This window comes from Balaenoptera acutorostrata, chromosome 3, assembly GCF_949987535.1.
Source record: "Balaenoptera acutorostrata chromosome 3, mBalAcu1.1, whole genome shotgun sequence".
Taxonomy (NCBI): domain Eukaryota; kingdom Metazoa; phylum Chordata; class Mammalia; order Artiodactyla; family Balaenopteridae; genus Balaenoptera; species Balaenoptera acutorostrata.
The window spans coordinates 131,777,714-131,802,524 of NC_080066.1; the positions used below are offsets into that span (position 1 = coordinate 131,777,714).

At 40.0% G+C, this 24,811-nt stretch overlaps 1 protein-coding gene across 2 annotated transcripts in view; it reads left to right on the plus strand.

Annotated features, from left to right (window-relative positions):
• The window catches only part of TMX1 (thioredoxin related transmembrane protein 1), a 112,456-nt gene that overhangs the window by 56,048 nt on the left and 31,597 nt on the right, over nucleotides 1-24,811 (plus strand). Inside the window, exon 9 of one of the 2 annotated variants that reach the window (XM_057542166.1) lies at nucleotides 11,087-11,102. The exons of the other annotated variant lie outside the window; for it this stretch is intronic. Within the exon in view, the coding sequence (XP_057398149.1) occupies nucleotide 11,087 (1 nt within the window). The 3' untranslated portion in view covers nucleotides 11,088-11,102. Of the gene's footprint in view, nucleotides 1-11,086; nucleotides 11,103-24,811 lie in introns of those variants that run through there. 2 annotated transcript variants of the gene reach the window in all.

Here is a 24,811-nt window from a genome sequence, read left to right on the forward strand (position 1 = left end):
TTCTGGAAGTTGTCCTTATTTCTGGGTGTGCTGTCGCTTTCATTTACTCTTGTGATTTCTCTGACTTAATAAATTCTAGCTCATTCATTTTGTTGATTTTTAAAAAGTAAGTTTGGGTAGAAAACAAGGACCTGCTGTATAGCACAGGGAACTATATTCAATATCTTATAATAAACTATAATGGAAAAGAATCTGAAAAAAGAAGTACATATATATTCTATATATTCATATATATATATCTGAATCACTTTGCTGTACACCTGGAACTAACACAACATTGTAAATTAACTATACTTTAATAAAAAATGGTTAAGTTAGAGTCTGTCATACAGAGTGAAGTAAGTCAGAAAGAGAAAAACAAATACAGTATGCTAACACATATATATGGAATCTAAGGAAAAAAAAAAAGGTCATGAAAAACCTAGTGGCAAGACGGGAATAAAGACACAGACCTACTAGAGATTGGACTTGAGGATACGGGGAGGGGGAAGGGTAAGATGTGACAAAGTGAGAGAGTGGCATGGACATATATACACTACCAAACGTAAAATAGATAGCTAGTGGGAAGCAGCCGCATAGCACAGGGAGATCAGCTCGGTGCTTTGTGACCACCTAGAGGGGTGGGATAGGGAGGGCGGGAGGGAGGGAGATGCAAGAGGGAAGAGATATGGGAACATATGTATATGTATAACTGATTCACTTTGTTATACAGCAGAAACTAACACACCATTGTAAAGCAATTATACTCCAATAAAGATGTTAAAAAAAAATGGTTAAAAAAAGTAAGTTTGGGAACAGCAACCTGCAGTTAGACAAGCGTGCATTTTTTATAACTCAGTAGATCCATATTAATGGAATCTTTGGGCACTGAGGAATCAACATGACATTTGGTGGTGGCGTCACGGAACAGGAACCTAGCATTTATTTAAATTTTATAGATCAAGTACCACGTGGTACACAAATGGTCAGTGGAAATTTTTTTGATGAAATGGGGATCTGTCTGCTCATCACTCTCTCCTCTCTTCTTTGTCTCTCTTTTTAAAGGTTGGGTAAATACACACATGCAGAATTTCTAGATTGAACCTGATTATCTACCCTGGAGATCTTGTCAACTTTACGAGAGTTTATATAACGCCTCTCTTCTCATGAACAGGTGCATCCTCACAGAAGCGCTTCTCCTTCTTGATTCCATATGTGTTTATTAAAATTTAGCCAGGAAGGAGATTTCTCTGCCTTAATGATGAAAGAAGCATAGGAAAAAAATCTTTGGGCTAAGAGTCAGGGGCCCTGAGTCCTAATGTTGCCTTAGCCATTTGCTAGCTGTGTGACACTGCATGGGATGGATTTGACAGCAAGTAGCAGAAAACTCTACATGTGGCACCTTACACAAAGAGAGTTTTTTGTTTTTTTTTTTTTTTTTGCATAACAAGAAGGCTAAAAGGAGGAAGTTACTGGATTGATTCAGCTGCCAGCTGAATGATGTCTTCCAGGTACCCTTTATCTTTCCCTTCCACAATCCTTAGCATGTGGGCCTTTTACCCTCTTGCTTGTGGCTTTATTGTGGTCACAAGATGCCCACCCCAGCTCCAGACTACGCAGAATAAACAGGGAAGGATGATACATCCATAGCTGGCTAACATTCCCAAGAAAGCAGATTTCCAAGAAACCCTCCCATTAGATGCCACTGGTTGGAACTGTCAGATAGCTACCCACAGCTGCAAGGGAGACTGGGAAAATATTTAGTTGTTTCACCTTGTAAAGTGGAAAGTAGCAAGGGATGAGGGGGCTGGAAATGCCTATAGGATTAGTCAAGGGGCAGCATCTGCCCTGGTGTCCTTGGACAATTTATATCATTTTGGAATCAGTTTCCTCAGCTATAAAATGAGGTGGTTTAACTAGGATCTAGATGGCCTCTGGAGCTCCTTGTAGTTCAAAAGTAGGAATTCTCAAACTTTAATGTGCATACAAATCACCTGGAGATCTTGTTAAAATTCAGGTTCCAGGGGTGGGGCTGGGAAGGAGGTAGGGTGCCTGAGAGTCTGCATTTCTAACAGGCTCTCTCTCAGGTGATGGTGATGCTGCTGGACCACACTTTGATTTGCAAGGTTCTATGAGTCCTTAGGTATCGATCTCTCTGCTTTCCTCAGTAGACAAGCCAGCTTAAGGCAAAGACCACACAAATTCCTTAAGTTGCCTAGAATGACTGAATTCTCAGAACTGTGTATGCACATTCCTCCTGTTTTTTCGGCATTTCTAGGCACAGAAGAAGTATAAGAGCTAGAGTCTCAGTCTTAAGGGCAGTATAACTAGTTCGAATAGAGACTAGGACAGAGGAAAGAACTTTTCTAATTGAACTCTCACAACCCTGGGAGGCCAGCGTCATCGCTCTCATCTCACACATGAGGAAGCCGAGAATCAGAGACTCAGGTGAAATCACTTTCTTAAGGCTGTGCAGCTGGATTAGATTCTAACCCAGGTCTCTGACTGCGAGGTCCATGCTTTTCCATTTCACCATGCTGATTCCTGCAGAGGCCCACGTGTGAGAGGCAACAAGGGCGAATACAAGAGAGCCCCCAGCTTAGTGATGATTAGCTTGGTACAAACCTCTCCATGCTGATTAGTCTCCATTTGCCCCTCCAGATCCATTCTCCACCCTCTGCCTTCCCTGGGAGACTGACCTCTGCCTGGCCACTGGCCTCCAGTTGGGACTGGCCAGTGGAATCACCTCCAAGAGACTGGAGTGTGGGAGAGATGGAGGTTGAGACATTTATTCATCCCCTTTCCCCATGCCTTGGCAGTTGCTCTTTCTCAACTTGAAAGCCGCGACTTGGGTACCCACTTCCATGCCTCTCACTGGTTCGCAGTAAGTGCTCCCCTCCCCGTGCCCTCAGGCCTGGGGGAGAACTGCTTCCCCTCTTGATGGTCCTTGGTTGCCTCACTGTCCGTTTGTGTTTCCCTTCGCCCTGCCCACCTCCCTGTAAACAGTCCCTTGATTGCTTTTGTGAGGTGCTGCCTGTTTTCTGATGACACTGTGATTCACTGACTCATTTCCCCAAAATTTCCAGGTAGTGGTAGATATGGTCAAATACTACGGATGGTAGCAGGAGATTTGGGAGGCTGCAAAAGGCAGACCTTGGGGAGAAGGTAGGCCTTCACTTGGGTTCTGACAGGTGGGGAGGATTTGCAGAGACAATGGAGACAGAATATTTGAGAAGACCATCAGGCAAAGGCAAGGAATAAAGGGGCACAGGATCTGCCTGCGTTGGAGGAGCAATAGTAAAGTGAGTTGCCTGGGGTGAAACCAGATAAGGGTGGGTTATAGCAATAATGCCAAGCTATGTGTCACCGTGTTCAAAGTGCTTTACTTGAACTCACTCATCTTCAGTAGCCCTGGGGTTAGCCTTGTTTTTAGAGGGGAGGAGGAAATGAGGCACAGAGAGGTTAAGAACTAGTCCCAGGTCACCCAGCTCCAGGATTTGACCCTTGGTGGTCTGGCTGCGAGCCTGCCCTTGGAAGCACCACGCTGCTGAGGCACAGCACCATTGAGTGTTTTGCAGCAGGGATGAAATCTGAAGGAAGCAGTGTCTAGGAGAGGGGAGCAGGGCGTGCAGGGCAGAAGGCGTTCGGGGAGGGCAGAGGGATCTACCGGGCTCTCTCCTCCCTGCTCTCGGCAGAACCTTCAGTTTGGTGTCCTCCCCCCTCTCTTTTTTTTTTTTTTAATTTTTTTTTTAAAAGAATTTCACTTTATTTATTTATTTTTGGCTGTGCTGGGCCTTCGTTTCTGTGCGAGGGCTTTCTCTAGTTGCGGCAAGCAGGGGCTACTCTTCATCGCGGTGCGCGGGCCTCTCACTATCGCAGCCTCTTGTTGCGGAGCACAGGCTCCAGACGCACAAGCTCAGTAGTTGTGGCACACGGGCTTAGTTGCTCCGCGGCATGTGGGATCTTCCCAGACCAGGGCTCGAACCCGTGTCCCCTGCATTAGCAGGCAGATTCTCAACCACTGCGCCACCAGGGAAGCCCCCCTCCCCCCCTCTCTTGATGTGTCCGGGAAACTGGCTCTGCGTCACGTGTCGTAGTCAATGGTTTATGGTTTTCATCCTGCCTTTTTCTGGATGTGATGACAGAAGTCGGCTTGTCCTTTTCATGTGCCCCAGGTCAGAATTCCTGTTCCTTTACCTCGGTGGCAGGGAAATGGGAAGGACCTGGAGAAAGAGGATGCCCCAGTCCTGGCAGAGCCCATGTGTCTGCTTTGTGGGGATTTAGAGGCAGCCCATTAGGTATTAGCATAATTGCTTTTGTTTTTAATCCGCTCGGAAATGAATTTCTTTAGCAGCCAGAATAGCTCCAATTGGCCAGTTTGTTCTCTTTCTAGTTTCCATGTGGAAAAGTAGATTTAACCCGAGTCTAATTTTCTTTGTCTGTAAAATGGTGACAGTAACACCCACCTGCCGCGTCACGTGAGTGCACGTGACGGGCACATCTCAGAGGCTACCCCAAGGGTGCAGTTCACAGATAGTGAACTTAGTGGTAAGTTCTCTCTTCTCCTAACCCACCTCCCTCCCTTGCATTTAAATTCATTATGAAACGATAATAAGGGTGTTGGAGGGTAGTCTTTCTCCGTTCCTTCCATCCCCTCCTTCCTTGACACTTCTTATTGGTGAAAACTTTCAAACATACCTAAAAATAAGGAGATAGTGAAATGTACCTTCCTCATCATCTAAATTTAACAATGTTCAATGGCTTGCCACATATGCTTATCTGGTTCATCTTTGCTAAAGTATTTTAAAAACAATCTCAAATGGCATAAATTTCACTTCAAGTATATCTAAAAATATGCATTTCTAAAAAAAAGAATATTTTCTTAACACAATGCCATTAATACACCTAACAAAATGAACAATAATCCCTTAATAGCAAGTCATATCCAGACTGTATTCAGATATCTCCAATTGTTTTGTTTTTTTTTTAGTTTTTTAAAAAAATTGTTATCTATTTATTTATTTTTGGCTGCATTGGGTCTTCATTGCTGCACATGGGCTTTCTCTAGTTGCGGCGAGCAGGGACTACTCTTCATTGCGGTGCGTGGGCTTCTCTGCGGTGGCGTCTCTTGTTACGGAGCACAGGCTCTAGGTGCGCAGACTTCAGTGGTTGCAGCACACAGGCTCAGTAGTTGTGGCGCACGGGCTTAGTTGCTCCTCAGCATGTGGGATCTTCCCGGACCAGGGATTGAACCCGTGTCCCCTGCATTGGTAGGCGGATTCTTAACCACTGCGCCACCAGGGGAGTCCCTCTCCAATTGTCTTGTTGTAGTTGAATTGATTGAATCAAGGTCCCAACAGGGTGGGGCATATAGGAAAGAGCAACCAGCGACACAGGGCCCTGTTTACAGTTCTGAGAGTTTAGGAATTTCTTTGCCTTTTGCAAAGCATGACTCAGCATTGCCAATAAAGTGCACCCTAATATTTGTGGTTTTGACTGTCTGGAAGCAACTGCAGATATCCATGGCATTTAGCAATGTCTGTCCAGGCACAAAGGTGAATCCTAGACACTTGCAGGGCTGTGCCTGGAGGGAATGGTCCAGCAAGAGAGTGTGCCCAGCTGGGAGCTGGCACTGGAGTTTTTCAGTGATGCTTTTTTGTTCTCTTTTCTGGTTCTTTCCTGATTTGGGATTTCACAGATTGGTACAATTGAAAAAAGACTGGAGTCATACATAGAATTATTGATTTTTTTAATTTTACCAAGTAAGGACATTAAAAATGATCTCTTATCACCATTATTTCATAAAAGGAAGGGCATTTTAATACTGAAATGGCAGGACTGATATTATCTCAGAATAAAGGGGCGTCTTCTCTGGGAAATGATAGCTGGCCACCTGATGTTGAGGTATATATACATATATATGTATATATATATTCCATGGTTCTGGTTTCCTCATTTTGCCATGAACTGGTAAGCATTTTGTCATAGTTTGGTATTTGGGAAACATTCTTCTACTCAAAATTGCTTGGGTAGTAAAAACTTTCAAAGTGATAAGAATGTCATTCTTTTTTGAAAAATAGTCATTGAGTGGGAGATGAAACTTCAGTAAATGTTGAATACAAACTTAGCTTGCTATGTGGGGTAGCACAGGAGAGATGCCACTTTTTTGAACTGTGATTTGGAGAGCACAGTGGAGTCAGGTGTGAACATTTCCATACTCTTCTGTAGGTCTGGGGTGGGATCAAGGGCTGCCAAGAATTATTTTCTTAAATCATTAGACTTCTTCCTTTTAGCTCACAAGCATTATTGTTGATCTTGCTCACATCTTCCAAACCCACATCCCCATCCTCGTCCTGAACCACACACCCCTTATCCATTGTGTGAGCCTACAGCCATTTTACACACGCCTGAGCCTCTCCCACAGCCTAACACCCGTGCTCAGGGCGTGACCCGCCTGTGTGTATCTCTCAGCTACTCTGCTCTGCTGCGCTTCAGAACAGTAATTCAACTCAGAGCTCCTACTTGGCTCCCTCAGTCTGGCTTTCCCACTGCACAGAGTGGAGAAATTGTTCCTGCCGGAACCTGAGGTTCTCCCCTACACACCCATCCCCCCATACCCACCCCGTTACCTAGTCCTGAAGCATTTACTTCCAAATATATTCCCAATCAATTTACTTACGCCACGACTACTGCTACCACCTCAGTCTCGGTCACTGATACCTCTTGTCTGGGTTATTGCAACAGTTCCTCTTAATCCCCATCTCTACTCTAATCCCATCAATCCCTTCTTCACGCAGTAGCCGGGATGATGTTCTTAAAATGGAAATTGTGTCGTGATGCACCCCCTGTTCAAAACTCTGAGGACATTTGGGAAAAAATGTGAACAGAAATCCCTAACAGGGGCTACAAGGCCCAGGTGGTTTACCCATTACCCAACTCTAACCTCATCTCAAACGACTTTCCTCTCCATTTCCCATCCTTGTCCTGAATCACACACAGTTTGATTGGTACATGCTGGACTTTGATTGCCTTGAACACTCAAGGCCCTTTCCTGCTTCAGGGTAGGGAACACATGGTGTTTCTTCTACTTGGAGAGTCCCCCACACCTTCCCCACTCCCTGCTGTTCCCCCTCTGCAACTGTGCCTCCTGAGGACAGACCCTTGACTCTTCCTCTCAGTAATGAAGAGCCATCATCTAGCATAGTCCCAGGCAGGGAGTGCTTGGTAAATCTCTGCTGAGTGAATGACTGTTCCAAGTAATATCAAAATTCTTCCCTCCCTATAAAAGTACAGAAAGGAGATGCTGAAAATATTTTAAAGAGAAAAAGAAGGCCGTATTTTTGCTATATCAGCCAAATTGGTATTTGGCCTTGAGGATTCAAGCCAGTATTTATTTTTATAGTTATAATAATGGACCTTTCTGTAAAATAAAGTAAACCACATTTTAAGTGTATGTTAAGATCAGCTCCATTTCATTGGCATTCCCCAAATTGCCAAGGTTCCTGTAAAACTCCTGTAAATGATGACCCCTCTGTCTTTAATAGGGCGCTAAATCTGTCCATTTTTGAGGGAGAGAGACCTATAATATATCCATTTAAAAAAACAAAGTGCCTTACTAGTGCTGGTTATTAAAAAGGCTAAAATCAAATATAGTTAAAATGGCCCATAACTTAGGTTCACACTTTTATTGCAGTTTTAAAAGAGAATACAAAACAGAAGTAGAGTCATGGATGTAGAAAACAAACTTATAGTTACCAGGGGATAAGGAGGGGAAGGGATAAATTGGGAGGTTGGGATTGACATATGCACGCTACTGTATATAAAATAGATAACTAATAAGAACCTGCTGTATAGCACAGGGAACTCTACCCAATACTCTGTAATGGTCTATATGGGAAAAGAATCTAAAAAAAAAGAGTGGATATATGTATATGTATATGTATAACTGATTCACTTTGTTATTCACCTGAAAATAACACAACATTGTAAATCAACTATACTTCAATAAAAATAAAAAAAAGAGTAGACTCAACATATTTGTAGAACCATTTTCTAGAATATTTTTCAGTAAATTACATAATTTTCTTTTGTTTATCAGAAATGAGATGTCTTCTGAGAACTGTCATTCCACATTGGACTTCCCCTTTCCTAATTCCATTTTAATGCGTTGTCTGAGTGACTCACCTTTAGCACCATATCTTGTTTGCTGATTATTTCTACTTTCCAATTCAGATTTTTACTCTATGCTACTTTAGTCCCTACTTTTATTTTGTGGGTATGATTTATCTGTTCAACTATACTATGAGCTTATTGCGCCCCAAATCTCAGAGGCTTTATTTCCTACTCCACCTGCACGTCAAGTGTGGGCCAGCAGGGGGCTTTGGATCATGTGAGTCATGTGTCTCTCAGGGACCCAGGCTCATGAAAGGCTTCATCTTGACACCTGCTTCCCTGATGAAAACAGCAGTGGGCAGAAAACAGGACAAACCACACTGCTGGCTTTTAAAGCTTCTGCCAGGATACAGGGCATATCATTCTATAAGCGTGTCAATGGCTAAAGCAAGTCACATGACCATGCCTAACTTCAAAAGGGGTGGGCAAGTGAAACCCTGATGTGTACCTTGGAAGAGGAGAGTCGGGGACACCAGAGGAATTGCACTAATAAGTCACACTCGCTGCCTGCAGGGCCCTGCTCAGTTCCAGGCTCATGGTGGGAATTCCATCATACATGCTTGACTGAAATTTGGAAACACCTGAAGGAATATATGTGGGTACAGGTAAAGGAGAAGGCAGTTGCTGGTTGAAAATGAAGAAAGTATTGCTTCAGTGTATTTGCTCTCTCCTAGTTTCAACTTCCCTCCTAAAACCTGGAAATAGGAAAAGCCCTGGAGAATATCTCAAAATAAAGGACCCAAGTGAATACCTGTCTTTATGCAGCCAATAGCCATGCACTGGCGAATGAGCTGGTCTTCCTCCTGACCTCATACATATTTCTGCCAATGATTTGAAGGACTGCAGATGCTGACGCACAGAAAATACTTGCTGACAAGATGAACCTGGGAGGGGAGTGAATGATTTGGGTGAGAGAATTATGATCCAAAGCTGAAATCATGGGCTGCAATAATGGGTTCATTCTAAGGGATCCTTGTGTGATGTTTGGGTCTAAAGACCAATTACATAACTACAGGATGGCAGAGCTTTGAACAACAGTACGTGTGGAAAATCTCCAAGGCTTTTCGTTGACGTGAATCATACTGTTTTTCAAGAGTGGGATGTGGTGGCCAAATGAGCCAAGGGAATGTCAGTTTGTCGGCATGGAAACCCAATGCCCAGGACAGGGGAGGGGCTCAGGGACTCTGCTCAGGCAGAGTGTGGAGGCTTGAGCTCAGTTTGGAACGTCACCATCTGAGGGACCTGGACAGATGAGCTTGCCCAGAGGAGAGTAATGGGGTCACCAATGGAACAGGAACACTCAAGGAGTGGATGGAGGAACTGGGTCAATTTAACCTAGAGAATAGAAAGACTGGACTCGGGAAGTACGGGATGGGAAGAGGCAGTCTTCGAATACTTGGAGGGCTACCAGGTAGAAGAGGGAATAAACTTTGTTTTGCTGCAGAAGGCAGAGTAAGGATAGGTTATAGGGACACTGATTTGACTCATGATTGGGAATAGAACCCTGTGAAAGTTAAGTCTCTTGTAGGTTCCGTCCTCGAGGGGATCTTTGGATCCAAAGAGGTGAGTGAACAACTATCCCAGTTTGCCTAAGACTGAGGTTTTCAGTGTTAAAATCAGAAAAATCCCAGGCAACCTGGTGAAAGGGGTCACCCTACCAAAGAGGATCACCCTTAATGTCATCTCAGGTCTCTCTCAACTTAGAGATTTTGTGATTTCTGAGATAGATACTATGTTGATTTTCCCAGAAGAATTTCAGGCAAAGCAATGATTCTTATATAGTATTTTTGGTTTCTAATTCCTGCTTAACTTAATCACGTAGGACTTTTGCACGCTCGCTGAACAATTGTCCCACACTTGTGTTTAAGATTTAATCATTGCTGCTAGATTCATGCCCTCAAATTGTATCACATAATCAGGTGAATATTTCCCTGCAAATTCGAGGTCATTCACTACATAAATGAGCATTTTAGAAACAAAGAGATGAACCTTTCTTAAGAAATCACAATGGATAATTTCTTGATTGTTTGAATTGCTGTTATTCTTAGAAAAAGCACGAAGGAGGTGAATAGCAGTACAGGAAGTTAAATAGTTCCATCATAATGAAATTTTACTTATATTATGCACAATGAAAGAGCTGTGTGTGTTCAACACATCCATGTAGAAGCTTTATTCTTTTCTTTTAATCAGTTATTGTGTTTGTGATTCTAGAATAAGCTTATGAAATCAAATTGCAAACTTGCAGGTTTATTTATTCTTTGGGGCTCAATGTTTGTGCCTCCAGGACCAAGACCTCTACCAAGAGGTTTTGTAGTTTTCTCGTGGCATGCTTCTTGATGATGTACTCCCGGCCCATTCTGTTTAACTTCAGTGAAACCATAAGAGATAGTTACCGAGGTCAGCCAACTTTCCTAAGCCTTTTCCCTTTTAACTCACTTGGTAGAGCTCTGTAAATAGAACCCTTTGAGAAGAGAAGAGTAACTGGTGAATGGGCTCTATTTTTGTCTGTTTGGTGATTTATGGAGAAGAGAAGGAGTCCTTTCAAGTTCCTGGCTTTGCACCCAATCCCAAGAATAGAAATCCACGGAGGTGAGAGAATCATGGAAAGACTCTTCATGTGGCTTAAGGGAAGTGACAATTGAAAAAAGTTCTGAGTGAGAGGAGAGTAGTGGGAGACCAGCTGCTCATTGAAACCCCTCCACCACATGCTCCCTCCTGCTTTGGTTTGGCATCCAGTCTTCTGGGAATTTTCCTTGAGTGTGCACCTGACTCTTCTCACTGGCTCTTGAATAGGCATCACCCTCTGTTCTTAGACCTGTGCCGTTCATTGTAGTTTTTGGTGATAGACTTACTACAGGGCTAGGAAAAAATCTTATCTCTTGGTACTCATTTTTTCCTGGATTCCCATCCTTGTTTCACACTCTTTATGTTGAAGGAAGGTGAATTTCTTCTCACCATTTCCCTGGATTGGGATGGAGCTGACGCCTGGTTGTAGAACGGAAACCAGCTCTCAAGACTGGTAACCGGAAGTGCGAGAAGTCGAGAAAGAGGATTGAGAAATAATCTGTGGCATAAAAGAATATGAGGGAGAATCCTGAGTGTTGGGTCTGAAAACACAAGATGGTGAGGATGATGTGGATGAAGTAACTCAGTATCAATGGGTAAGAGAAGTCGTGGAGGATGGTGGGGTATCTCCTGCAGCAGACCCTTCTGTAGACCCCTTGTGGTGGGCTGTCACTAGCCACCTATTTGTGGTCCTAATGTCTCTTGCTGTACTGGATATAACGGGATCTCAGATTTACTGTGATTGCACTTTTCAAAGAGCAGTGTTTTAAATTTACAAAGTTATTATGAAAGGTAATGGATTGAATTTATACCACCCATTAAGAAATCCTCCTTCACAAATATGCAGGGCATCACGGAGCGCAGTTCTCTCCGTGCCCAACCGCTTTCCATATCTGCGGTGTTTTCCTATAGGCTGCGCAGTCAGCGTGTTGCTTACACGCCACCTGTCCTGTCACCTTTAATCCATCCCATGCCTGAATTGCACTGTCATATTATAAATCCACCCAAGGGTTCTTGTTTTATTCAAACTGGTATCAAAGCGGAATTATCCATAGACAGCTAAGCTGTTTTTCCTTTATTCCACTTGCTTTCAAAAAGCTTTATAAAATAACAACATGCATAGTTTACATTTATAAATTTAATTATTCTAGGAGAAACAGTCTCCAGGTTATTGTTTGGCTTGTAACTTTTTCCCTCACAACATCATCAGATGCCTGAAATAAACAGCTAACAGCGGCACACCCTTTTATTTCCTGTGTGATTTTGTCTGTGTTCCCTATATGATTCTCAAGCACTTAAAACAAGTTCATGCTCCATCTGACCTTTTCATTAAACCCACAAAATCACTGCAGGTGGCATTTTCTCTTGTACACTAAAATTTCAAATGAGATATTAGGTCCAATATCTGAGGTAGTCAACACAACCATGATGCTTCCTTTTTTAAAAAATGCCTGCAGGCTGCACAAAGATAGGCCTCTCATCTCATTTGTATTTATCATTACATACAAAGGTTTTACTAGAGACAATAAGGTTTGCTTAACCCTATCTCTTTGGTTCAGAGAATGAATGTGTGTGTGTGTATTTTAACATAAAGAGAAAAAGTAGCATTGAGAAAAGAAATTTTTCACCAAAATCATTTGGAAGGTAATAAGCTGGTATCATTCTTTAACATAAGGCCAAACTACTCTGATGTGCTATGTTCCTACCACATCCCAGGTTGGCTGTGTTGTAAACCAGGGTTATGGTGTACTGATTCATTATCACTGTTAGGCCTTTATAGCAAAATCATTCTCCTGATAATTAGCATTCTCTCTATATGTTTGTGGATTACAACTTTAACCCTGAACATATTTCTCTTCAGATGAATTACTTTTGGGTTCACAGAAGAATTTCTTTGGTTATGTATATTAAAATCTGTCCTGCCTTCACTTTTCTTTTTCAGCAGCAAATACTTATTGAGCTTCCTAGTACACATACGAGGCAGTGGGAGGGAGGGGACCCTTGTCTCCAAGGAACTTATCATGTAGTGGGAGAATGTAAAACACATGATTTGTGGTGTGCTCATTAAATTTCCACATGAGTTCATATATGAATTAGAAGCATGAATATGAGATTATTATTGGATAAAAAGAGGCATTTTTAAACCTCTCAGTGAAATGTTTCTGCTTCCTGTGAACAAGGACAAAAACATATGTTGCTGATTAATAGGCTAAAAGGATGCATGTATTTAGTTAGGTTGAAGTCATATGAAAAGTTAGGTGGTGCATATCCCCTGTAGAAACACACGTGTGTGCACGTGTGTGTGCACACACACACTTATTTAGACCAGTGGCTTTCAAACATATTTTATCTCCTAAAGTAGTAAAGACTGGCTGAAGGGGGTAGGAGGCAGGAGTCTTACCCATTTACCTCTTTATGCCACCTCCTGTCTACATGCAGTAGCCTCAGAGCTTAAACTAAAAAGCCCTGGTTCGAATTGTTAGATATCCAAAAATTTATCTTAAAACATTAAATTACTACAACTGTGATTGATTTACAGAAAGATGATTCAATACACAGCCTTGAAATAGTCCTACGGGTTGATTGCCATGTTGCTTAAGTAATCTTGTTTCTAGTGTATTTGCTTTTCCTCCCTAATTCAAGCCTTCCACTTCATTCACGCTATTTGGTCTTTGAATTCTTCTGTCTCTGACAATCGATGTTTTGGGAGACAGCAGTGATGATGCTTTAATCCCTGGATATCTATCAACATCTATTGTAACCTACTTTTATCTCTTTGATTTTGGCCCTTTCTCCACCCATCTCTTAAACTTTTTAAAACTCTTTTTTAAACTTTCACATGGAGTCAAAAATATTTACTGTCAGACGTAGGATTCTTTTGTTATTCTTTTCGAATTGCTAGCTGTTCTACGATTTATGAGAAAACTCTAGCAGAGAACTTGGCACAATGGCTAATACTTTAGCCAAATCTGATTGTAAATGGGAAGTTATAGCTACAAGATAAGTAGCTTCAGTGGGACTTGGAAGTGGAGAAGAAAGAGTGGTCCAAATTTGTGAAGGGAGTGAAGGTAGAATTGTCGTATTTTAAATGTATTTCATTATAAAATACTATTGTGGAAAAGTTGGAATATACAAAGAAGTAGATAAATAAAAAGAGATATAAAAATCATATGTAGTCCTACCACATAAACAACAACTTTTACATTTTGGTTAGTCTTGATGGGGGAGTAGAGGGCATGTGACAGACTAACGTTGTCCAACAAATATTGACCCTGGTGGAGAACAGGGTGATGTGTCTGTGTTAGGAGTTTGAGACTCTGGCCAAATAGATGATCAGGCAACGTGAGGCAAAGCGGGGAATGACGTTGACCGTTGACATTTTAGTTTAGAGGGTTCATGGGCTCAAGATGATACGATGAAGGGCAGTGTTAGCGGTGAAGTGGCTGGGGTTTTGAAGGCCAGGCACTCAACCAGTGCTGAAGGGAGAAGGAGGAATTTGAGCAGAAGAAGCTGATTTGGGAACAGGCTTGGATCCAGGACAGAAGTGTCTCCTCCATGGAACTTCTGTGGCCAAAAATGGAGAGATTCAGATAACGGTAAGGTAAACAATCTTATAAGAAGGCTGATCTTAGGGTTCAGACAGAACAGGCAGCTTTCTTCTCTGGTGACCCAAAGTATGGCCTAGAAGGTGGCAAGATGGTGAACTCATCTGGGGAAAAAAAGAGGACTCCAAGGAATGGTGTCTAAAGTAGGACGTTCAGACTAAAAATTCAGGGAGTTGGAAGAGGGGAGTAACTATAGGGTCCCCATAATTTATCACCCAAATTGGGACACTCTTGAAGACAAAGGGGTGCTGCTGTTAATAGCTGTACCAGGACAACCAATGAAGTCCAGGGATGTCACCTTAGGTACCTATTTTGTCAGTTAAGTACCCCAACCATGTACAGCTTATAGCTTTGTTATAGAAATTGTCTCTAACCAAATTGGCTGTTGGACAATACATACCTAATTTATTTTCCTGATAAATAACTGTGCTTAGTTTAGGATCTCATCATTTTTCTTCTGAACTATTAGGAGAACCTCTAAACTGGTTTTCCATTCTCCAAACTGATATGTAAGCCATTACCAGAGGGCTATTTCTAAATCATTAGTCATGTCTTGTTCCACTCTGCTTAAAATTCCGTGCTTTGCATGGTCCTTGAGATAAAGTTCAAACTTAGCATGGCATACAGTTCAGTTCATTCAGTCTCTGGTGACATCCAGAATTCAGGAACCGTGTTAGAGACTGGAGTCCTTCCTCTGACCTCTTCTCCCGCCTCACCCCTTCCTGCGTGGGGAGCCATGTTTTCCAGCCTCCATGCCTTGGTACGAACTGTTCCCTCTGCCCGGCACAGCCTTCCACATGCTTGACCCGTTCTACATTTTTTTCCTTTCAAAACTCAGCTTAAGTTTCACTTCTTTGTAGAATTATCTCCTGATTGTTCCCAGACTAAGAGCACTTCCTCTCTGTTCTCCCTCTCCACTCAAATATGTGTCAGCATATATTTTTGTGAGAATTCTATGGCACTGATTAGTAATAATTTTCTGTCTTCCTTCTCAAAAATGTATCCCTTTGAGGCCAGGGCTGTATCCTGTTTATGGTTTTTTTTTCCCCCCTCTGTATTATATCATCTAGCAAGATGACTCTTCTATATATTTTATTATTTTTTTTAAATGTGAACTTGAACCTGTCTCAATATTAATCTCTGAAGGATTCCCTTTGTTATTGACTGAATGTTTGTGACCCTCCGAAATTCATACGTTGAAGCCCTAACCCTCATGTGATGGTGTTTGGAGATGGGGCCTTTGGGAGGTAATCACGATTAGATGAAGCCATAAGGGTTGGGCCTCTATGATGGATTAGTGCTTTTATAAGAAGAGACACCAGAGGGCTGGTGTCCTCCATGAGCACTCACCAAGGAAAGGCCATGTGAGCATCAGGGAGAAGGTGACTGTGTGCGAGCTGGGGAGAGTCCTCAGCAGAACTCAACCACGTTGACACCCTGATCTCACTCCTCAGCCTCCAGAACTGTGAGAAAATTAATTTCTGTTGTTGAAACCACCTGGTCTATGGTATTTTGTTATGGCAACTGAGCAGACTAATACACCTTCAGAGGAAGAATTGCTTGTTTATCATTTTGTTTACTGTCTCACTGTAGGAAACATTTCTTTCTTTTTTTTAAAATAATTCAGATTTTTTTAAAAGTATTTATTTATTTTTATTTATGATGTGTTGGGTCTTCGTTTCTGTGCGAGGGCTTATCTCTAGTTGTGGCAAGCGGGGGCCACTCTTCATCACCGTGCGCGGGCCTCTCACTATCGCGGCCTCTCTTGTTGCGGAGCACAGGCTCCAGACGCGCAGGCTCATTAATGTGGCTCACGGGCCCAGTTGCTCCGTGGCATGTGGGATCTTCCCAGACCAGGGCTCGAACCCGTGTTCCCTGCACTGGCAGGCAGACTCTCAACCACTGCGCCACCAGGGAAGCCCGGAAACATTTCTTTTAGTTCCATGATAACTCAACATTTTAAAACATTTTTTTCCCTTGATTAAAAAAGTAATATATGCTCAATGTGCAAGATTTAGAACATACACACATACACACACACAAACACACACCCCACAATGGAAAAATCACCTAGAATCCAGCACATAGAATAACTGTTAATATTTTGGGGTTTCATGAAACTCCTAGAGGAAAGCATAGGAACAAAGTCCCTGACATGGGTCTTGGTAATGATTTTTAGGGTATGATACCTAAAGAACAAGTGACGAAAATAAAAAATAAACAGGGGCAACTACCTCAAACTAAAAAGCTTCTGCACAGCAAAAGAAACCACTGACAAAGTGAAAAGACAACCTACAGAATGGAAAAAAATATGCAAACCATATATCTGGTAAGGGATTTATATCCAAAACATATAAAGAAATCATAAAACTCAATAGCAGAAACCCAAATAATCCAATTAAAAATGGGCAAAGGACCTGAATAGACATTTTTCCAAAAAAGGTACATGAAAGGCCAACAGGTACATGAAAAGATGCTCAACATCACTAGTCATTAGGGAAATGCAAATTGATACCACACTGAGATATATCTCACATCTGTTAGAATCGTCATCATCAAAAAGACGAGAGATAAATGCTGGCAAGGATGTGAAGAAAAAGGAAGACTTGTGCACTGCTGGTGATATTGTTTGCAGCCACTATGGAAAACAGTATGGAAGATCCTCAAAAGCTTAAAAATAGAACTACCATATAATTCAGCAATTCCACTTCTGAGAATATATCCAAAGGTAACAAAAAGACTAATGTGAAACGATATCTGCACCCCAATGTTCATTCCATCATTATTTACAATAGCCAAGACATGGAAACAACCTAAGTGTCCATCAATGGATGAATAAAGAAGTTGTGATACATCTATATCTATATCTATATATCTACAATGGAATATTATTAACCAATGAGAAATGAGGAAATCCTACCATTTGCAACAACATGGATAGAACTTGAAGGCATTATGCTCAGTAAATTAGGTCAGACAAACACAAACACTGTATGATCTCACTTACATGTGGAATCTAAAACAACAGTAAGAATCAAACTCATAGAAAGAAAGGTCAGACTGTGGTTACCAGGGGTGACGGGGTAGGGTTGGGGAGGGGGAATTGGAGGAAGGTGGTCAAAAAGTACAAACTTCCAGTTATAAAATAAATACTAGGGATGTAATGTACAGCTTGATGACTACAGCTAACACTGCTGTATGATACACAGGAAAGTTGTTAAGAGAGTAAATCCCAAGATTCTCATCACAAGGAGAAGTCTTTTCCTTTATTCTTCTTTCTTTTCTTTTTATTGTAGCTAGATGAGAAGATGGGTGTTAGCTGAACCTACTGTGGTAATCCTTTCACAATATAAGTAAACCAAACCATCGTGCTGCATGCTTTAAACTTACACAGTGCAGTATATCAATTATTTCTCAGTAAAACTGGAAAAAAATGTTGGCATTTGGTTTTTTAATATTACACACAACATATTTTATATTATATATGTATACACTCATATACATATTCCACAAAAATGGGATCATACTCTGTATGATTTTAGAGACTGCTTTTGATACATAGTGCACAATTTCCTATAACAGTAATTATTCTTCTGCAACATTACTTTGGCTACATAATTTTCACATAAATATGTAACTCAACTTTAGAAATAATTCTTGGTGTATATTCTTCTCAAAAGTGGTTAGAATTTTATTAGTTTACTAGTTTCCCCAATCCAATGGTTTTTTTACTCCCACAGAGTTGAGTTTCCTCTGGTTTAAGCCTGGCAATTTCTAGCAAGAGTATTATGGAGAATCTTAAAAATAATTTGTTCATTCATTGATTTCTACACTGCATAGTAGTACTATGTTTGTATTTCTGGAGAAAAAGTCAGCAATATGTAGCAAGAATCCTAAAAATACACATGACCTTTTTTCCAGGTATTGTACTTTTGGAAATTTACTGTAGGGTAATAATCATAGATGTACAGACAAATTTATAATCATTGCAGCAAAGAGAGCGAAAGAATGGATGTGACATAAACCACCACCCGTGGAGCAATAGTTGAAATATTTGTGGTCCATCCGTACGATGGAATATTTTTCAGCCATTAAAAGCACTGTTTTCAAAGAGTATTCAAGGATGTGGCAACTGTTTAGAATAGAATAAGTAAAAAAAAAGTTACAAAATTATGTGTACGATATGTGGTCCCAGTTTTGCACAGAACCAAAAGTCTATTCTTAGAAAATAAGTCAAAACACCAAAATAGTGATAGAGTTTTCTCTAATACCTGGATTCCTGCTAATTTTTAAGTTTTTCCTTTATCCTTCTCTGAATTTTCCAGAGTACCTATGGAAAACATGTATTCCTTTCATGATTAAAAATGTTTTATGTGATTAAAAAACGTTCAGGATATTTTAATGATTTCCAAGAAATGGAGCACCTTGTATTAGAATTATTGTTTCATTTTGGTCAAATGAAATGCTTCAAAAGCAAATTGAGGACTCACCTTTAATGGGGATACCGCAAAGCTTCTGGAGTGCTTTTGATGAAGGGAAGAACACTAAGGAACCAGGGGAGCACTATATATATTAAATATATTACTATATATATTTATATACTACACACTTGTTCTTCAAGATCCAGCTTAAATGTCACTCTCCTGGGAAGTTTTCTCCACACCCTACCCCTGCACCACAAACACAAATCCAGTCTAGCCACTGATCATGCTGCATTGCAATGATCTTTCTTTTCCTTCCTAGATTGTTCAGGGTACCTGGTCTATAGCACTCAGTAAAATGTTGAATGCATAAATGCAGAAATGAATGACTCATCGAATGCCAGTATTACTCAGTCTCTCTCTGAAACCCCAATACCTGAGCAAACCAAAGCTGGTACGTTGGACTTGGTGGAGTGATATCAGCTCTGCCAGGGAGAGAAGCAACTCAAGTTAGGATATGGGACGGATGGTGTCATTACAACCTCGGTGAATATTTTTCATTCATTCCCCTTATCTTTGCTCTCTCTAGCTCTTGCATTACCTGTACTAGCCTTCACCTTTCTGAAGTGAGAACTGTTAAGCAGAAAGGAGCCTGCCTGCTCTGTAGGTCAGCTTCCTGCATTATTTGGTCCTGAGCCCTGTAGGAGAGCTGATCTGTGTTCACACACTGAACTGTCATTTCCAAATGGGTTGGGGGAGGTTGCTGGGGTCCCTTAAAAGCCTGATAAAAGAACAGTCATATAGTAAAGACACTGGGGAGAGGGGCTATTGGCCAAGGTTTTTTAATGTAGCAGCACAAAAAGATGGGAGTAGGGGCTAGAAGTAGGGGCCTTGCTAACAAACAAGGGGCCGTCTAGGGCTCTGGCTGCTCTTCTCATGTGAACAAACGGGAGTCGATGAGCAGAGTGCTGGAGCACAGGACTCTTTCTGTTAACTTCAAATTCCATTCCTATGTTGTAGGACTGATTAATTAATAGGACATGGGTCACATTCTGGCTCCAGATGCCATGCCCACAACTCCTCCTGGGATCAGTGGGAATGTGGGTTTATAGCTGAGGGCAGTTTGGTTTTCTTGGATGACGTGTGTGTGTGTGTGTGTGTGTGTGTGTGTGTGTGCGCGTGTGTGTGTGCATGTGTATGTGAGAGAGAGAGAGAGAGACTGAATATTAGTCTTCAAGAGAAAGGACTAAAAACATCCCTGTGTGTTTGGGGATGGCCCTTTCTTTGCTGTTATGAATGGTTCTACTAATAGAAAGAATTAACAAGTATTCCATCTGTCCTAAATCTCATTTAATATTCATGTCTGAAATAAACTGAGTTCTTGTCCTAATCTGGCTTGCTGACTGTTACTTCTCAGCCCCAGGGAAAGGATCATCCCAAAGGGATCTCTTCCAAATTGGAGAGAAGAGGGTGGAGGTAGAGAAAAATGAAAAGACTGATTCTGCCTTCCAAAGAGTTTAGTTTTTAATGACACTGCCCTCTAGCCCTGAATTGCTTTGTGGCAAATGGCTCATCTTGGTTTTCTGAAGCATACCACCTCCTGTTAACAAAGGCCATTCAAGGTCACCATGATTGGCCTTCATTTCTCAGAAGTCTTTCCCTCCCCAGCCAGGGCAATTCTCAACCTCTACTTTTGTTTCCTGATAAGGCTGCCTTTCTGCATGGGATTCTGAAAGACTCTTATATTTGATACTCAGTTTACAGATTATTGCCAAGAAGCTATTTACATTGTCCAGACACAGAACTGAATGCTTTTTCTATTTTGGCTAGGAGCTCTTCATGAAGGGTAGCAGAGAATTCAATTTTATGATTTTTCAAAACCAAGCTGACAGTAGATTTGTTATCAGTAAACTTGGGCAATGCAGGGCCTATAAAAGTGGTCCAGGCGAGCTGCCCCACCCCCTCTCAAGGTGAACCTTAGTGCCAAGAACTCACTCTCTTAATTAGTATAACTTGAAAATAAATTTTGTCATTTAATAGGACAAATGTCGACACCTTGTTTTTCTTCTTTAAAATTGTTTTCGATATTTTTGTTTCTTTGCCTTTTCACATTAATTTTAAAATCATATTGTCAAATTCCAATTAAAATTATTTTGGGTTTTGATTGCACTTTTATTGAGTTTATAAATTAATTCGAGAAGAGTTATCCTGTGTAGGATATTAAGTTCTCCTATCACATGATATATTACTCCATTTATTTGGTCTTCTTTCATATCTTTCAGGAAAGGTTAATAATTTTCTCCGTGAAAGTCTTGTACCTATTATTCCAGTGCATAATTCAGTGCCTGGTACACAGCAGATACTCAATAAATTTTTATTGAATGTATATATTTTTGTTACTATCATGACTAGAATGAGTTCAACAAATATTTCTTATATTAATCTCTTATGTAGGAATCTTTCTGAAGCAACTTTTTCAATTCTAACATTTTCTTGGATTTTCTATATATATAATATTGATAACATAGTCTGAAAGTCGGAAGTTTGTTTTTTCTTTCCAAGTCTTATGCATTTAATTTTCTTCATTGACTTATTTTACTTGATACGATCTCCAGGTCAATGTTGACTAGAAATGGTGATGGGGGAATCCGTTTCTTTCACTGAACTTAATGGGAAATCAATGACCATAATATGTATGATTTTTATAGATGCCCTTTGTCAAATTAAGGAAGTTCCCCTTCTCTTCCTAGTTTTCTAAGTGTTTTTCCTTATTCTTGAAATCATGGATGGGTTTCCAGTTTTATTAAATGCTTTAAAAATTGCTTGATTAGAAGTGCTGATATATAGATAGATAGATAGATAGATAGATGATAGATAGATAGATAGATATAGATAGATAGATAGATAGTATCTACGTTGATTTGTTGTTCATTCTTTAGTATTTGCATACTGGCTACAGATGCAAAATTGGGAAGGAATATAGCATAATGGTTAAGGACGCAGGCTCTGAGGTGAGACTGTTCTATTTTGAATCCTTGTTTTATCACTTCCTGACTCTCAACTTGGGCAAGTTACTTAAACAGTCTATGTTACCTTATCTCCAAATGGAGTTAACAACAACACCTACCAAATAGTCTTTTTTTTTGAGATATTAAATGAAATCATGAGTAAAGCTCTTAGAATAGTTCCCAGTGCTTTATGAACATTCAGTGTATCTCAATTGCTATTCTTTTTCCTATTGCTATCATTTCTTAGACTCTACTTGTGCAGTTTTGCTATCAAGATTATAATAGCCCCTACAGGGAGATCGAGAAATTTCTCTTTTATTTTATTTTCCAATATAACTTGCATAATATTAGAATTTTATGTTTGCTGAAGCTTTCACAATACTCATTAATAAAAATAGTCATGCCCTGGAAGTTTATATGAATATGTATTTTTGCTATTTAAAAAATTATAGATATATGCAAACTTTTAATTTCTTTTTGAGTCAATGTTGACAAGTTTGTCTAAAAATTATAAATTTAGCTCTCAAAATTTGGGTTCATAGCATTCACTTAAGTCATTTCTTCAGTCTCTATTTCACTTGAAATGATGATCTCATTTCTACTCCTATCATTGTTTAATTTGTGCTGTCGCTTTTTCTTGATCAGTCTTACCAGAAAATCATCTATTTGATTTGCCATTTCAGAAAAAACTTGGTTTTATTATTCTTTTGTATTGTTTCTTCCTTTTATTTTTATTATAACCATTCATCTACTATCTTTGAGTTTTATCCTTTTTCTAACTTCTTGAATTGAATGCTTAGCTCATCTTAGTTTTAGTGTATATAGATATATATTCAAGGCTATAATTTTTCCTTTTAATGCTGCTTTAGCCACATCCTCAAATGTTGGCATGCTGTGCTAATGATTTCTATTATGAGTTCTTTGTTAACTCGCACATTATTTGGAAAAATGTTTTCTTGTCATGTGTAATTGTTCCATTGTTACAAAATTATGTCTTTCTGCTGCATTTTGGGAATTCATGATTCTACATTTCCTTTAGTCAACGTTGATAGTTATAATTATTTGAATCTTCTATGTCTTACCAAAATTTTGATCCATATAATTTATCACTTTCTGAGAAGGCATACTGAAATCTCCCTCTATGATTTGTCCATTTTTTTTTTCCTTATAATTTTGTAGCTTTTTGCTATGTATATTGAGACCATGTTGTTCAGCACAACAGCATCAGGCTCATTCTATCTTCCTGAAAAAACTGTCCTTTTCACTTAGTATGTTTAATATGAGTAAATTCTATTTGCCTTAAATTCTAATTTGTCTGATATTAATAAGGCTCTATAGTTTTCTGGCAGTTCCTATTTGCCTGGCATGTCTTTTTTTCATTTGTCCATTATAAATATCATACAGTTGGAATTTTTAAAGTTCCAATCTGATACTATGTTATAAGCAGTAGTTTTAATGGTTTTTACATTTATTACTGATAATTTGGACTTATTTCTTCTATCTAATTTTCTGTTTTTGTGTTACCTTCCATTCTTGTTGCTATTCTTTTTGTCCTTACATTTGATTTTTCTTTATTTTCCCTCTTCCTTTTCTAATCTGGAAGTTATACATTTTTTTAAAACTTTTATTTATTATTATTATTTTTCAAAGAATTTTTTAGATGTGAACCATTTTTAAAGTCTTTATTGAATTTGTTACAATATTGCTTCTGTTTTATGTTTTGGTTTTTTGGCTGTGAGGCATGTGGAATCCTAGCTCCCCAACCAGGGGTCAAACCTGCACCCCCTGCATTGGAAGGCAAAGTTTTAACCACTGGACCACCAGGGAAGTCCCCTGGAAGTTATACATTTTATTTCTGTTGGTGGTAATCTTTAATTTTTTGTCATCAATACTTGACTAAGTTTAAGGTGAACATTTCCCAAACAATGTGAGAACTTCTACTTTTTTTCCCAATTTTTTTGTTGTGGTAAAATACACAGAACATTAATTTGCTATATTAACTATTTTTACGTCTCCAGTTAAGTAATATTAAATACATTCATAATGTTGTGCCATCATCCGTCTCTAGAACTCTTTCATCTCGTAAAACTGAAAATCTGTATCCATTAAACAATAATTCCCCCTTCCCCCTCCCCCCAGCCCCTGGCAACAACCATTCTACTTTCTGCCTCTATGATTTTGACTACTCTAAGTACTCATGTAAGTGGAATCATGCAATGTTTGTCCTTAAGTGGCTGGCTTATTTCACTTAGCATAATGGAGAACTTCCACTTTTTGATTCAGCTCTACTCCCATATCCATGTTGTTGGCACCTACTATTTTCTTCTACCTTGTTTTTAATTCCTTGTTAGTTATTCATATTATTATTAAGCTTTGCTTATAGTCAAGCTTAATTAGAATTAATACTATATATACTGATATTTCTGTTCATCATTACATTTTGCATTGTATTCCTTTGTTTAGCATCAAGAGAATGGAGACCCAGAGAAGGTGAGGACAGATTCAGCAGGAAAGAGAGAGCTGTAGGATGAAAAGGAAAGGAGATTTAGGTCAGGAAGAGGACTTTTTCAGCTTGAGACCTTGGCGATGGAGCAGGTCTCAGTGCTCAGCACACCAATAATTATTTGTGGATCCTTCATTTCCTAGATACTTGCTATCTGGAGGAAAAGTTAGTCGCTCTGAGCTGCAGTGTAGGAGACTCAGTTCAAATTTTTTCCTCTGAGAAAAGTGGGAACAACTAGGCTTGCAGAACTATTATCTTACATAAAAAAAAAAAAGGTACATATTAGGTGCTCATCAATTTACAAAAATCTCCAAGGGTTGTGTCTAAAATCTTCATAGCCTTTGAACTTTGTCTCTTCAAGTCCTTGCCTCCATTCTCTAGATGCTTCTCTTGTGTCCTCATTCATCAGTATCATTTTGGCTTCATTTGTCACCTACCCAACCTGGACTCCATCAGAAATTATTTAAACAGGATTTTTGCCAGAACCTTAGAATTGCTCTCTCCCAAGCTATGGCTGGATTGTCAGTCATCAGATCTGGGAAACCCTTACCTTTTCTT